This window comes from Moschus berezovskii, chromosome 22 (assembly GCF_049115385.1).
Source record: "Moschus berezovskii isolate FMDL1 chromosome 22, NW_MosBer_1.0, whole genome shotgun sequence".
Classification (NCBI taxonomy): Eukaryota; Metazoa; Chordata; class Mammalia; order Artiodactyla; family Moschidae; genus Moschus; species Moschus berezovskii.
This window is the reverse complement of record NC_142481.1, coordinates 10,218,916-10,234,384: the sequence shown is the minus strand read 5'-3', so window position 1 is coordinate 10,234,384 and position 15,469 is coordinate 10,218,916. Positions and strand designations below refer to the sequence as shown.

General features: G+C 50.4%; 1 protein-coding gene and 1 long non-coding RNA gene across 7 annotated transcripts in view; one reads left to right on the top strand and one right to left on the bottom strand.

The window, feature by feature from the left end:
• The window catches only part of HIF3A (hypoxia inducible factor 3 subunit alpha), a 33,977-nt gene extending 18,718 nt beyond the window's left edge, over positions 1 to 15,259 (top strand). The window contains exons 7-13 of one of the 6 annotated variants that reach the window (XM_055411804.2): positions 1,068 to 1,186; positions 2,206 to 2,396; positions 3,471 to 3,575; positions 5,761 to 6,032; positions 7,389 to 7,506; positions 9,059 to 9,140; positions 10,556 to 15,253. In XM_055411804.2, the coding sequence (XP_055267779.2) occupies positions 1,068 to 1,186; positions 2,206 to 2,396; positions 3,471 to 3,575; positions 5,761 to 6,032; positions 7,389 to 7,506; positions 9,059 to 9,140; positions 10,556 to 10,653 (985 nt within the window). In that variant the 3' untranslated portion in view covers positions 10,654 to 15,253. Of the gene's footprint in view, positions 1 to 1,067; positions 1,187 to 2,205; positions 2,397 to 3,470; positions 3,576 to 5,760; positions 6,033 to 7,388; positions 7,736 to 9,058; positions 9,141 to 10,555 lie in introns of those variants that run through there. The other 5 variants (XM_088830782.1, XM_055411807.2, XM_055411808.2 and 2 more) reach the window with 5 other exon arrangements.
• On the bottom strand, positions 3,879 to 15,421 carry LOC129546642 (uncharacterized). Its single transcript, XR_008683915.1, has 2 exons — positions 15,282 to 15,421; positions 3,879 to 4,172 (listed from the first exon to the last, which is right to left on the bottom strand). It is a non-coding gene; the product is annotated as an uncharacterized LOC129546642 (long non-coding RNA).
• Positions 15,422 to 15,469: the final 48 nt, after the last annotated feature.

Sequence of the window (15,469 nt, the reverse complement as noted above, 5' to 3'; positions counted from 1 at the left end):
GGTGGGCTCCAGCCCATGGGATCACAAAGGGTTGGACAGAACTGAGCACGACCAAGAAAGGTTTGGAAGGAATGAATATGTGCATTCCCTGGGGCATGGCATTAGCCCCAGTGTAGAGTGCGTGTGCCTGCCGGACCAGGAATAGACCTGGGAGTGTATGAGGGCTCCTGTCTGCGCCTGTGAGTATGGGGAGCATGTACACATGACTATATGCATCTGTTTTTCAGGAGGGCTGGGGCAGCTTTGGATGCAGCCTCAGTTGGGGCGTTTCCAGCCCAGAAGGGGTGGGTGAGGATGGGGCAGGGTCCCAGCTTCTGGAAGAGCTGGTGGAAGGACCACCCACACTCCATCCGGGAGAGTGTTATGCAAACGAGATGCAAATGAGGCTCTGGTCCTCCACCCCAGGCCCCCATTCTCCAGAAGCCAGTTTGCAGAGGGAACTTTTGGATTGCTTCTGCAGCTAGAGACTGGGGAGGGAGGGGGCGGCAGGAAGACACAAGGGACAGAAGCATATATTTATAAATTCGTTCCTTTGAATGTGGCAAATGTCTATGAATAGAAGCTTCCTAAATCAAATCTTATTCATAAAAATATATCCCTATAGATTCCTCATATTTGGTAACATAAGATATGGTACATATGTAGTCTTCATCAATACATTTATAAGAGTGTGTTTATAAGTAAATGCCTATTAAGGGAATATTTAGTTCTCATGCCTTTCAGTCTCCCTGTTCTCTGCCCCTCATGGCCCCTCAGTCTCTTCTCTTTCTTCCCAGGCTGTGCTAAATGCCAACTCTTTTTTTCCTGCCTTTCCTTCCATAGAGGGAATTTGGAAAGACACCCTTAACTTTCTTTTCAATGCTATTCTTAATAATAATAAAAAAAAGCAGTCAACAAAATTTAAATCTTTAAAACAAGTCAGCATGGCAAATTATTTTCTGCACAATGCCCTCCCACCCCTGGACTAGATGGCCTCCTGTAACAGGACATCACTAGGAGGGGACTGCCTAGGGGTGGGGCCAGGCACCCTCTCTGACTCCCACTCCCCTTTCTGCCCTGTACCCCAGCCGGGTGGAAGAGACCGAAGTGGTGCTGTCCCTGGAGCAAACGGAGCGACACTCTCGCAGACACGTTCAGCGGGGCAGCCCCTCTCAGAAGGATGCCCCTAATCCTGGGGACAGACTTGGTAGGGGGCTGGGCTGGGGCTGGGTGGGGTTGTGTCTCCAGGATGCTCGGGAGAAAGCCCAAGTGCCTTCATCTGACCCACCTGGCCCCGTGGGACCTGCCTCCTGCCTCCTTCCCCTTCTTACTCACTCTGAACCACACCAGCTTCCTTAGTGCCCTGGGAACATAATAGACTCTTTCCTGCCTCAGGGCCTTTACACGTGCAGTTTCCTTTGCCCAGGATGCTCTTCTCTCTTCTGTCCTCCCTCTTCTCCTGTATTGCTTCAGTCTTCTTGTCCTGTGCTCTGAATCCTGCTGTGACTCCTAAGTGTCCCCACTTTCAATTTGTTCCCTGCGCCCACTTCACTGTACTTTGGCTTCCAATAGTCTTGACCCTTCCACATCTGGCTTCTTTTTACCTCTTCCTTCTCTCCTGCTTAAAATCATCGCCCTCCTCCTCCAATCCTGGATAAATGAGTTTCCCTCTCTGACTGTTCTTTAGGGCTTCAGCATCTCCAAAGAGTTGCTAGCAACCCATGCTCCTGGGTGTGGTATGAGGTCACCCACACCCTTTCCGTTTCTGACTTAGCACTGGCTCAGGACCATGTCTTGACCCTCCTTAGAACCTCCATGAGGGTCTTGGGCCAGCTTCCTCCCCCAACATGCCCACTCACCCTCCCTCCACCAGAGCCAAATGGCCAAAGGCTGTTCTGTGCTACTGGAGAATCAGGTTCGTTTTGTGCCCCAGTCCAGCTGTGTCAATCTGAAATATTAAAATGTGTCCCCACCACTAGGCAGGTGCTACTGCCCCTATCTACTGTGTGCCCCTGCTCCGTGTTGGCCCCTCCCCTAGGACCCTTCAGGGCAACTGAAGGGATGGCACCTGGCCCAGCAGGTCTTCTCTAGCACTCAGCTCCCAACGCTGTGAATGGGGTCCCTACTGATTACATCATCAGCTCTGCTCCCTGGGGTGGGCAGAGGGCTCTTCCCTAAGCCCTGAGTGACCCTCCTGTGTCCTACCCATCTTGATGTGTCCTGCAGACACCTCTGGTCCCCAGATCCTGGCTTTCCTGCACCCCCCTGCCCTGAGTGAGGCCGCCTTGGCCGCTGACCCCCGTCGGTTCTGTAGCCCTGACCTCCGTCGCCTCCTGGCACCAATCCTGGATGGGACTTCAGTAGCCGCTACCCCCAGTGCACCCCCAGCCACAAGGCGCCCCCAGAGTCCTCTTCCGGTAAGCATTCCCTCCACTACAGCCCTCAGGATCCAGGCTTTTGGCTCTTTGGCTTGAACCTTGCTTTTCTCTGGGCATCAGTTTCTCCCTCTGTGGAGTGGAAAGGTTGGGGATAAGAGGGAGGTGGGGTTCCTTCAAGATCTAGATTCCAGATTCTTTCACCTGTTATCTGGATCAAAATGTAGGATGTTTGGGACTGGCAAGGGTAACCCCTCATTCCTTGTGACTAAGCATCTGAATTTTGTTTTTTTAATTTTTACTTTGTGGTCGCACCACATGGCATGTGGGATCTTAGTTCCCTGGCCAGGGATTGAAAGTGCACCCTCTGCAGTGGAAGCACGGAGTCTTAACCACTGCACCACTAGGGAAGTCCTGGGTTCTCTGAATTTTGACCTCACAGAGACAAGAATGCCTGATGTTTTAGATTACTCAAACCTGGATTCAAACCCTGATTCTGCCATGTATAGCTGTGTTACCCTGGACAAGTGGGGCCTCGGTTTCCTCACCTGTAAAATTAGGATAGTAGCAGGTAGCCACCTCATTGGTTATGGTAAAGGTTCAGTGCCATTCATGACAAGCACTTAGTAAAGACTTCAACAGACTGTAATGGTTACTGTTTTTACTTAAGAGTCCAGAAAGCTGACCTTTGACTCAGGGGGTCCATATTTTCTAGTCTTGCCTTTCCTTATCCCCACCTTCATGACCCCCTAAAATATCTTCTCGCCACTAGAGAAACAGACTGTGACCTTTGACCTCACTGGTACCCTTGGGACAACTGGACTATGCATTGTTTCCCCCCAGACTCCAAGATCTTTAACCCGTCAGGGCTTGAGTATCCTTGCCTCAGACTTTGGTCTTTTGAACCTCCGATGTGTGCTCAGTCAGTCTACACCCAGGCACTCAGACTTTTGCACACCCAGGTTCAGAAACTCACATCTGCTGTTTGACTCGCTTGGTGTCCCAGCTGTCTGACAACTGACCCTCACTTCTGGTCCGAGCTCAAACGTTTAGACTGCCTTACTGCCAACATCTCCCAGGCCCAAGATTTCCTGAGTCTCTACTCTGTCCCCACAGGCAGATCTCCCAGATGAACTACTTGGGGACGTGGAGAATGCACACAAAGTCTTGGCCTCTGGGAAAGACCTGCAGGCAGTGGAGACAGATCTAGATATCACTCAGGTAAGGGCTGGCATGGAAGGAACCATCTTTACCTCTGGGTTCTGGATGACATATCAAGCTTGAGAGAGGGATGGTGGAGTGGTTAATGAATAGATAGATGGGTCACTGAATTCACCAGGTGGGTGACAGTAGAGACGGATGGGTAATGCTTAGCTATCCGGATGGATGGGTTGCTGGGTAGACAGACTGTTGGATGGATGGTAGAAAGTGGTGTTTGGATGAATGGTGGTCTGGAGAGATGAATGACAGTGGCATGATATATTAGCTATCAATCGTGGTGTAACAAATTACCCCAAAACTCAGTACCTTAAAGCAAACATTTATTATGTTGCAGTTTCTGAGAATGAGAAATCTGGAAGCAGCTTAGCTGGATGGTTTTGTCGAAGTCTTTCATGAGGTTGAAATCAAGTTCTCAGTCAGGGCTACAGTCATCTGGGGCTAGAGGATCCACTTCCAAATTCACGCACATGGTTGTTGGCAGGCTGCAGGCCCTCACGGCTTTGGCTGGAGGCCTCAGTTCCTCACCATGTGGGCTTGTACAGAGGCTGCCTAAGCATCCTCACAGCATGCCAGCTGGCTTCCCCCAAGGCAAGTAATCTGAGAGACAGAGAGAACCCAAGACAGAAGATGCGGTCGTTTATATCCTAATGTCAGAAGTGATATCCCATCACTTCTGCTGTATTGTATTGGTCAGAAAGACCAACCGCGGCACGGTGTGGAAGGCAGTCACAAACAAGTGGGAACGCCAGAAGGCAATGATCCTTGGGACCCCCAGTGATTCATCTCTCCCTCACACGAGGTACACTCACCCCTCCCGAGGCCCCCTGAAGTCTCTTCCCATTACAACTTCAAGTCCAGAATCTCATCACCTCAGTCAGATCTGGGTGTGGCTGAGCACCTCAAATACAGTTCCTCTCAATCTGCTGGCCTCTGAACTAGAGAGACAAGTTGTCTGCCATCCACATTCCCAACATCCAGTGATGGGACAGGTGTAGAATAATTGCCAAAATATTCCTATTCAAAAAAGTGGGGGGAAGGAGAGCACATGGATCTCTGATCCATAGCAGTTTTGAAATTCATTTGGGCAAATATCAAAAGTCCTTTGTCATGGTGATGTATGGCAGAAACCAACACAATATTGTAAACCAGTTATCCTTCAATTAAAAAAAAAAGCTAAAAAAAAAAAAACAGTTCCTTGATCAGAACTCATTCCTACTATTTCCCAGTAGTTTTTCTCCATGGTTCTTGGCTCCACCCTTTGGGCTCTTGGCAATTCACTCTTCATCCTTCCTTTTTCAGATAAAGGTAGCATGTGTTTGCAGCTGAGTGGTTTTGTAACCTGCTTTCTGCTTAGAGAGTTTTGATGGTCCAAAGGTCCCTTTTCATTTTGTACCATCCCTTTCCCTTTCAGTCCAAGCTGCCGGTGCTTCTGTTCATGTAAGTGTCTTTGGAGTTCACTCAACTAGACAAAAGCCATACCTACTAATCTCTGAGATAAACCCTTCCCTACTTCAGGCTTCTGTTGAGATGGCTGAGTGACAGCTCTGAAGTTTAATAGCAGTTCTATTATTTGACTGAGAAGACCTATGAGGTACATCCTTAAACTCTGGAGCACCTTTTGTCAGACTAAGGATATTCTAGACACCGCCTTTTGTCCTTCTGGGGTCTTTGTTGTTCAGTCACTAAGTTGTGTCCGACTCTTTGTGACCCCATGGACTTCAGTATGCCAGGCTTCCTGTTTCCCAGAGTTTGCTCAAACTCATGTCCATTGAGTTGGTGATGCCATCCAACCATTTCATTCTCTGTTGCCCGCTCCTCCTGCCTTCAGTCTTTTCCGGCATCAGGGTCTTTTCCAATAAGTCGGCTCTTCGCATCGGGTGGCCAAAGTATTGGCACTTCAGCATCTGTCCTTCCAGTGGATATTCAGGGTTTATGTCTTTTAGGGTTGACTGGACACAGTAGTTGGGGACTAAACTAGGGCCTAAATACCAAGAGGTAAGGATCCTTGTGGGCCATCTTGGCCACTGGCTACCACAGAGTCCTTCTGCCCATTTTACAGATGAGGAATCTGAGGCTCAGACCCTTGACCTCAGGCACACAACTCAGACGTGGTAGAGCTGGGACTCCAGCCCAGGTTCACCCAAGGCCAAAGCTCACGCTCTTAACTCCCTCCTGCCCTCTGCAGGACGTCGATGCTCTGGATTTGGAGATGCTGGCCCCCTACATCTCCATGGATGATGACTTTCAGCTCAACTCCAGCGAGCAGCTACCCAGGGCCTACCACAGACCTCCAGGGGCTGTCCCCCGGCCCCGTGCTCGGAGCTTCCACGGCATGTCACCCCCAACCCCTGAGACCTCCCTGCTGCCCCGCTGGGGGAGTGACCCCCGGCTGAGTTGCTCCAGCCCTTCCAGAGGGGATCCCTCAGCATCCTCCCCCATGGTTGGGGCTCGGAAGAGGTGAGCTGCAGTCGAACGGGGATAGAAAGGAAGTGTAGAGGGTATTCGCTGGCAGTCCAGTGGTTAGGACTCTGTGCTTTCACTGCCAGGGCATGGGTTCAATCCCTCGTCAGGGAACTAAGATAAAAGGGAGGTGGAGAGAAGGTCCCTGACCCCATCTTTCTCCTGCCCCCTCCTTTCAGCCTCACCCCTCCTCGTTCCTCCCACCCTGACCTTTGTTCCAGCCAGGCCCTTGGTGTCCCCAGCACGTGCCATGTTTGTTTCAATCTTTATGTCTTTGTCAGGGCTGTGCCCTCCTTCTGGAGTTTCCTCCACTGTTCTTATTGTTTATCCACATTCCACCAGCCAACCTATTCTTTAGGATGTATTTCTGGCCTAGTGACAGTTATTGTCACAGTGAGGAGGACACTGCCGTGGTGTCAGAGAAACTGTCCAGAACCAAGTTTCCTAACACCTCTGAGAATCTGTTGAAAGCCACGAACTCTTCCCAAGAAACTTGACACATACACATATCGACACACAATTTCACATATAATTTCAGAGGATCTGTGTTCCCCTTTCAACATGTTAGATCATTATTTTTCTTTAACAATTTTATTTATTTTTGCCTGTGCTGGGTCTTCGTTGCTGCATGGGCTTTTCTCTAGTTGCAGACAGCAGGGGCTACCCTTCACTGAGGTGCTCAGTCCCCTCACTGGGGTGGCCTTTCTTGTTGTGGAGCCCAGACTCCAGGCATCTGGGCTCGTCGTTGCCATTCCTGAGCCCTGGAGTGCAGGCTCAATAGTTGTGGTGCAGGGGCTTAGCTGCTCTGCAGCATGTCATGGATCTTCCCGGACCAGGGATCGAACCCGTGTCTCCTACTCTGGCAGGTGGATTCTTAACCATTGAGCCTCCACGGAAGTCCCCTAGATCACTATTATTAATACTCAAGTTTCTGCTCTTGAAGTTGCAGGCATGAGCCCATTAGTCTCCAGGGTGGTCTCGTAACTATCCTTACGAGGCTTTCATGGATACATCTCATTATTTTCCAAGGCGCTCAGCCTGGAGCTGGATACAGTGGGTACCCAACAAAGATTTGTGAAATGAGACAGGGAGAAAATTAGTGAGTATGGCAGGTGGATGGATGGAAGGTCAGGTGGATGGAGGCTGTATAGGTATGTGGGTGAGTGGGGGTCATTGGATAGATGAATGGAAGATGTGTCGATAAGACAGACGAATGAATGGACCGGTGGCTGTATGGGTAAAGGAATAAATGGGTGCTTGGCGGAGTGAATGGACGCTCCTCACCTGCGCACAGTGGGGCCCACACCTTCCCAGGTTTGCTGGGCCCTGAGATTCTTGCCTGTCTCCCTCCAGGGCCCTGGTCCCGAGCTCAGAAGACGAGGTAGAAAAGGTGGAGCTCCTGGGCATAAGGCCCCCCAAACGATCCCCCAGCCCAGAACCCGAAAACTTCCTGTTGCCTCCCCTCAGCCTGGTATGTATGGGGTTGCGTGGGATTCTCGGGCCCTCAGAACCTGGCAGGCTTAAACCTACTGTTTTTAGAGATGGAAAAACAAGGAGGGCAGGGGCTGGCTGAAGGTCAAATGGATGGTCAGTCATCCCGTCAAGGATAGGACCTTGATCTGCTGGCTCAGACAAATAGGTATGAAAGGGCTTTGCAAATAGATGTAAGTTGGTGGTAAGTGCTAAGAAGAAAAAAATAAGCAGAGTAAGGGGAGAAATGACAAGGGTGAATATCTGTAGGAAACCTCACCTCCCATGGGAACCACTCCTCCTCCCCGCTTCCCCCCCAGCAAATCTAGCACTGTTCTGGACTTGGATTATTAGTGTAGCTTTAAGAGTACAGACACTAGAGTCAGACTGAGTTGGGTTCAAATCCCAGGTCTGTCAGCTAGTAACTCTGACACCTCGGGTGTGTGGGTGATGTCACCACTCTAAGCCTCAGTCTCCTCATCTGGAGAGTGGGGAGAGTTACATTCCATAGGACTGGCGTGAGATGCAATGAAATCAGGCCCTTAGCTGCTCCTTAGTGGGCTGTTGATAAATGGTCATATAAAAACCAACCAAACAAAAGCCTGAATTTTCAGTCTGAACAGAGCTGTTTGAACATGAGGGCATAATATCAGGTTGATAAAGGTTGATAATATCAACAGTTTCTTACTTATTGAGTGTCTACCATGTGCCAGACGCTGCCTGCACTAAATGCCTAGCCTGAGTAAATTATTCAATCCCTACAGCCACTCTTGAATAGTAATAATTATTTTAATTTAAATTTTTTTCTTAAAATTCATTTATGTGTTTTAAGCCATGCCAAGCAGCTAGTGGGATCTTAGTTCCCTGACCGGAGATTGAATCTGGGCCCTCAGCAATGAAAGTGCACAGGACCACCAGGGAATTCCCAATTATTATTATTCACATTTACACTCAAGAGGTTAAACAACTCTATCAGTCAGAGTCTGGACAGGACACAGAGAGCATGCTCAAATGGGGTATTAAGGAGAATTTAGTAACAGGACTGTGGGTAAAGGTGTGGGCCAGACCCTGGGATTAGCAACACCACCTCTAGCCTGAAGGCACAGGGCAAGGAGGTGGTGACTGGATCCTTGAGAGAGTAGGGTCCACCTCGTAAGAGCTGAAACCTTCGGTGGAGGGACACGGTCAACCCATGATAAGCCAGCAGGGAAGCAGCTAAAAGATCAAATACCCCTGGTCTTCCTCCTCCCGCCTGCTGGTATCTCCCATCACGTGAAACCCAAGGGAAAACAAGGAGCAAAAAAAACAAACAAACAAGGAGCAGCAAGGCTGCACCTTGATGGAGTCCATGGGAGCAGGTCAGCTTGCTGGGGCCCAGGAAAAGGGAAGAACAAGGCTCTGGAAGGAGCTGCAGAGCGTGACTGGGACAGCGACTCACCCAAGGTCACAGAGCGGATAAGTGGCCACTGACCCCCACGGTGCCTTTAAGCATTGCACCATCCTGCCTCCCTGGATATGATGGTAATGACAGTGGCTTTGTCTCTGTCCCCTAGAGCTTCCTTCTGACAGGAGGACCAGCCCCAGGGAGCCGGCAGGATCCCAGTACCCACCTCCTGGAACTGAATGAGGCCCTGGGTGAGTAGCAACTTGGGTAGATGGGCCCAGGGTCCCTGTCTCCCGTGAGATGAGCCTTAGATGGTTGAGAGAAGGTGGGGTGATCCTGAGGGTGGTGATGGGCTGTCAGTGCCTGCACATGACCTTAGTGGAAACAGGCATTCCCTCCCAGTTTCTTGGGGGTTGGGGGGCACCCTGGGGGAGGCAGGGGCTAGCCAAAGATGCCCCCTGAGGTGGAAGTGGAGCCCAGGTCTCCCAAAGCCCTTGTCTGATTGCGCCTTGGTCTTCCCCAGCTTGTGGCCTTGGGAGATAGTTTCTGCTTCTGGAGTCTCGGCTTCCCGCCTCTGTTAGTGACAGCGTGCTCAGTCGCTCAGTCGTGTCTGACTCTGCGACCCTGTGGACTGTAGCCCGCCAGGCTCCTCTGTCCATGGGACTTCCCAGGCAAGAATTCTGGAGTGGGTCACCATTTCCTCCTCCAGGGCATCTTCCTGACCCAGGGATCGAACCTACGTCTGCTGCTTTGGCAGGCGGGTTCTTAACCACTAGCGCCACCTGGGAAGCCCCTCTGTGAGGGCCTATTGTAAGAGTTCACACTTTAAGGAGATATTTTGAGGACTTGGAGAGATGCCTCTGAGACCGGTTTCATAAGAAACACTCAAGAAAGCTCACCCTTACGGGAATGCTGTTTTCAGAGCCCCTCTGCAGAATGGGACAAGCTGCTGTGTCTATGTGGCTCCCGGCATCATTGTCAACAGCCATGGCTCCACCTGAAACCTCTAGGCATCAGCCAGAGGGAGCTTTCCAAAGCACGAATCTGACCCTGGTCTTCCTCTGCTCAAAGCTCTTCCAAGCCTCCCTAGTGCCCTTCAAAAAGAAGGAGCCCCTCGGCTTGGACTCTAGTCTCTGTGGGGTCTGACTGCTGTCTCATCTCAGACGACACTCTGCATCACATCCTCTGTTTCAGCCACGGTCACTATCCCTCAATTCATTCTTTTCCTTTATACGTGTAACAAATATTCACTGAACACGCAGTAAGTGCCAGGTGCTGTCCGAGGAGCTGGAGACACACCTGGAAGTGAAACAGGCGGAACTCCCTGCCCTCATAGAGCTGACATTCTAGTGAGGGAGCCAGTCCAGAACAAAGAAATAAATACAATAACGTAGAGCAGTGCTACTGGGGGAAATAGTGCACGCAGTGGGGACAGGAGTTTGGCAGTGGCGGGGGTGCCATTTTATTCTTTTTGGCTGCACCAAGAAGCATGCGGGATCTTAGTTCCCTGGCCAGGGGTGGAACCCGTGTCCTCTACATTGGAAAGCGGATTCTTAACCACTGGACCACCAGGGAAGTCCCAGCGGTCAGGCTTTTAACTGTCTGGAAGGGAAGACGGGTTGGGGTGGTAACTCCCCATTGGTTTTCCTTCCATCTTCCCCCACAGGCCCGGGCCCCTCCCTGCTCTCTCTCTACCCGGACGAGGACACGGCCCTGCCCAGGAGCCACTTTCAGCTAGCGGCAGGCTTGGCCCAGGCCAACTGAGTCAGGTCCTCTTCTCATCTCCTTTCTCCTCCCCAAGAAAGGATGTCAACCATACTCCAAGCTGGCAGCCAACGCACAGGATGGTGGGGCCCGGAGAAGGGTTCCCTCTCTCCTCTCGGTGACCCCCACCCACCTCGAGGCCTACCTCAGCCCCCACCCTTCCGCCCCCCCCCACCATTTGGGGGTGCTCTGGGGTGGTCTCAGCTCAGTGACCTCTGGGAGGGGGTCCCTGGCCCCTTCCTGCTTCACTCAGGACTTCCCTTGAGGTTCTCAATCCTGGTTACCTCATCCTTTTCTTCAACTCTCTTGGCTTTATTTTCGGTAATTGGGGGTGGGGGAGGTTGGGGTTCAGATCTGTATTTCTGGGCTTTGGGGTGTATTGATAATCATATTCATGTTTCTTCCTATCCATCTTTCTTTCATTCTTATTTTTGTTGTTTTCATGGTATGTTTTTAATTGCTACAGATTGCCTGGGGTCTGTAAGAATGTGCGACTCTGATCTCCCGCCCTCTTCATAGGTGTCAATGGGGAAGGGGGGCCTCTGGGCCAGACCTAACTGCCTAACCACCCCTCCTCCACCCCCCATGACTTCTCATTGAGCCCTTCGTCTCCCAAGCAGCCACCGAGCTCTGCCCACACCTCCACTCTAGACTTCCAGCTGGTTCCAGCCTGACCTGGACACCAACGCTAATGCTGGTTTTCCTATCACAGGTGGAGCCTCCCGCCTCTGCTTCCAGACCATACAACCTCCAACGCTTTCTGGTTCTAGTCCGCACTGTGGTTCTAGACTCTGCCACTCCCAGCCTCCTCTGCTTCTAGACTGTACAACCTTCAACATTCTCTGGTTCTAGACCACAAACTTCAGGCCTTCTCTGGTTCTAGATGGTGTGCCCCCTGCCATGCATCTCTGGTTCCAGACTGCACCATGCCCAATGTGGTCTGCTTTAGCTCTCCCATCCTCCAAACCACTGGGATTCTAGATCTCACAGTCTTCAGCTTTCTCTCATTCTGGAGTTCACTTTCCAACTCTTTCTTCTTCACAGTCTTCAAAGCTGTCTGGTTCTAAGGCTCATAACTTCCAAACCCCTCTGGCCCAGGACCACCAGAATCCTCTGCTTCTAGAACTCACTCTCTGCCTTCCTCTGGTTCTAGAGCTCTTCCCACACTTCTCCCTTGTTCCCAATGGCACATGCTCCCACTTCTGCTGATTCTAACTCTGAAAAGACCAAAGATTTCCTCTGACGTTGTACCTCACAACCCCAAGCTCTCAATTGGTGCTACTCTTCCTGACCTTTGGTGCATTTCTTTCCAAATCCAGACTCTGTAACGTCTAGATAGTTTCGATTCGTTCCTTTTCAACTCTAGACTTGAGACTTGCTTTTCCCATCAAAAGGAAGATATTAGTTTTGTGTCTTGAGCTTATAATTAGTACTTTCTGAACTAGATACCACATTCCAGTTCTCCTTCACTCTAGTTCTCATGATCTCTACCATGAGGTAGAGATTTACTGGTTCTGGACTATATATAAATCTCTACGTCTTGCAATTTACAAGACTCTGATTCCAGACCTGGTTCTCTCTCTCTTCTCTGATCCTAGAAACTGGCTTTAAATGTCTTCCGATTTCAGACCTCATCCTAGAAATTCCCTTGGTTCTAGATCTTACAATCTCCAATTCCCTTTTATTCCACATTTTATGACTCCAAATTACCCTGCACCTAGAACTCAGCCTTCAAACATCTTCTGATTACAGACCTTGCTTTATCAACTTTTCTGGTTCTAGACCTTACAGCTCTAAGCTTTGGGATCTAGGGTTAAGCTCACCCAATCCCTCTGGTTCTAGAACTTGGTCTTCAGATTTTTTCACATTCGAGTCTTTATTCTTTATCTCTGGTTCTAGATCTCACAGCCTTCCAACTGCCTCTGATTTTAGATCCACATTCTTGTAGTTCTACAATTCAGCTGATTTTAGAATCTGGACCTTGCCCTGTAGATTCCTCTGGTTCCAAATCTTAATACCTCTAACTGTTTGATCTCAGACCCCACCCTCCTAATTCTGTTCTGGGCTTCCCACCCAACTCAACTAGCTCCAGTTACTACTCTTTGTCTTAAGTCTTCCCATTCCAGATCCTGACCCCCCAGGTCCTTGGGCTAATGGACTTCCTGCTCAAGCCTCTCTGTTCTCGGTCTCATATTCCTAAAACTTCTCTGTCCCAGACCCCCCTCCACTCCCCACCTCAGTCCTCCAGACATATACTTACCTTTACTTAACTCCAAGTATCTGGGGAACCCAGGGCTCCCTCACAATCTAGGAGACTTCCCCAGCCGCGCAGGCATACGCACAGCCCAATCGACATATCTCGGGGTGGGGAGGAGGCCCGGACTCCTCAGTACTCTGCCACCCCGTGTCCCCGCCTCTCCAAATTTCTTTCTACGATGGTGCTCTTCTTGGTCTCCCACAGGAGAAACCCTCACTCTCTCCACCCAATTCACTCCCCTTTTTGGAAGGCACTTCTCATCGTTTCATCAAGAGATGGCCTGTCCAGATCGGTGCTATGTCGGGGGGAGAAGGATCTGACCCCTCTCTCCCTCAGGGGGTGACCTAGGCTGGGCTGGGGAGGGGGTAGGAACCGGACCAGCCATGCTGGCTCTGAAACCCATTAATCTCTAAACCTCCATAAAGATCTCGCCTTGGTAGGCACCAGAGCTCTGTGTGTTGCCTCATCTCTAGGGTTGCTTCAGGGGGTGTGAGTGCACTGGGTGTCCGTTTGTGATTCTGCGTGTGACACTGTGTTCCTACGGAGCTCTATGTAGCATTGTGTGCCTGATGATGTTTTCGTTCTGTGTGGGTCGCTGTGACATAACTCTGTGAAGCTGTGTACGGGGAGGGTTGTAATTCCTCCTACGTGTATTAGTGTCTGGGTGAAATGATTCAGCCTTATGTATGTTTCTCATTACTTTGGATTTCTGTGTTCCGGAGTGTAGGAGGCATTGTGATTTTTTTTTTCTGGTACCTGTGTGTTGTCTGTGTTGTGATTCTGGATGCACGTACAGGAGTTTGACACTACAGTTCTGTGTCCTGGTGTTTACCTGTGTGACATGATTCTCTGTACTTGACTGTGCATGTGTGTGGGTACATGATAGAGAGATTGTATGTTTAGAGACGCATGTGTACATGGGTTTGCCTGACCTGCCATGTCACCGTCATAACTCCTCTACGTTCCACAAAAGAATCTTTTCAAAGGAAGAAAACCACTTTTAAGCCTTGACACTTGCTGTGCCCTCTTCCTTTCTCCCTTCCCTTCCCTCCCTCCTCACTTGGTTATCTCCTACTTATACTTTAGATCTTCGTTCAGACATCCCCTCCTCCAAGAAGTCTTCTTTGCCTACTCCTGAGGGTTAAGGTCCTCCCATCACCTCCTGAGAGCTGCCCACTCTCCCCCCACCCCTGCCCCAACCATCATCTCTAGGTACTGTCCCACTTTGAGCACTCAGAATGGACAGGACATAAAAAGTCCTGCGTGTCAGGCCCCCTGTCACTTGACATATATGATGATCTTATCAACTCTCCTCTAATCCTAAATAACAGGCAGTTAACATCTCCATTTTGCCAAGGAGGAAACTGAGGTTCAAAGAAGATGATCACTTGGCCAAGGTCACACAGCAGGAAAGGGCTGAGCTGTATTTGATTTCAGGATTCAGATCCATTACAGCATCCCTCTCCCTCAAAACAAATCAAAAATCTAACCAATAGGGTAGGCTCGCTCTGAAGCATACAGAGAGAGTAGAGTAGGAATGAAAAGCACAGGAATAAGGTGGGGTAGGTTCATGTTCTGGCTCTGTGACTTTCTCATTGTATGACATTGGGCAAGTGCATTGACCTCTGCCAATCTCAGTGTCCTTATCTGTAAACTGGAGGTGATACTAGCTTTTAGGTTCTTGGGTGACTGTTGGCTGTGCTAGGGTCTAATTGCCAGGCAAGAAGCTTTGAGGGTGGGATAGCTCGTGCTATCCCCAGGAGGGGAGCTGGAGCAGAGCTTTAAAGAATTTAGTGTTATACTTTAGTGTTCTTGCCTGGAGAATCCCAGGGACGGGGGACCCTGGTGGACTTCTGTCTATGGGGTCACACAGAGTCGGACACGACTGAAGTGATGCAGCAGCAGCAGCAGCAGCAGTGGCTGTGGGCTTGGGAAAGGTGGCCCGGAAGGGTGTACAGTGAATGGGGATTGGGGATAGGAGTGGCATCTGGAAATGTTGCCTAAGGCTGGACTTATTCAGGGTCTTCTAGCTCATCAGAAAAAGTCTTGGTTCTCTCCTAACGGCACTGAGGAGCCATGGAAGGCTGCTGAATGAGGGGTGAGAAAGGAGATGCAACAAACTTCTGAGTCTAGGGGATCCAGGGTACCTTTAGTTAATAACTTAGAAACTCTGACCCTTTTTTCTGTCGGTTTGAGAAACTGCCCATTTTCCAGAGAGGGATAAGTGAGGCCCTAAAGAGGATGAGATTTGTTCAAGGTCACACAGGTACTTGACAATAGGGCTAGACATCCCCGGCTCGGATTCCGCGTTAGGGACAGTACTGCCACAAAGAAAAGCCACACCCACCAGCAGCGTTCGCAAACCACCTACCATCCGGAGATGACGGCAGGGAGAGCCCACTCTAAGACCCCGAGAAACTTCTGCGGCTCGGAACACGGAACTTTGGGACCCGGGGCCACGCCGGGCCTTTTTTGCCCGCGCGCCCCTCTTCGCCTTCCTCATTGGCTCATTCTAGGAAGGGCGCCGTCAGGAGGCCCTCTGGTCACCTTGTCCCCCGC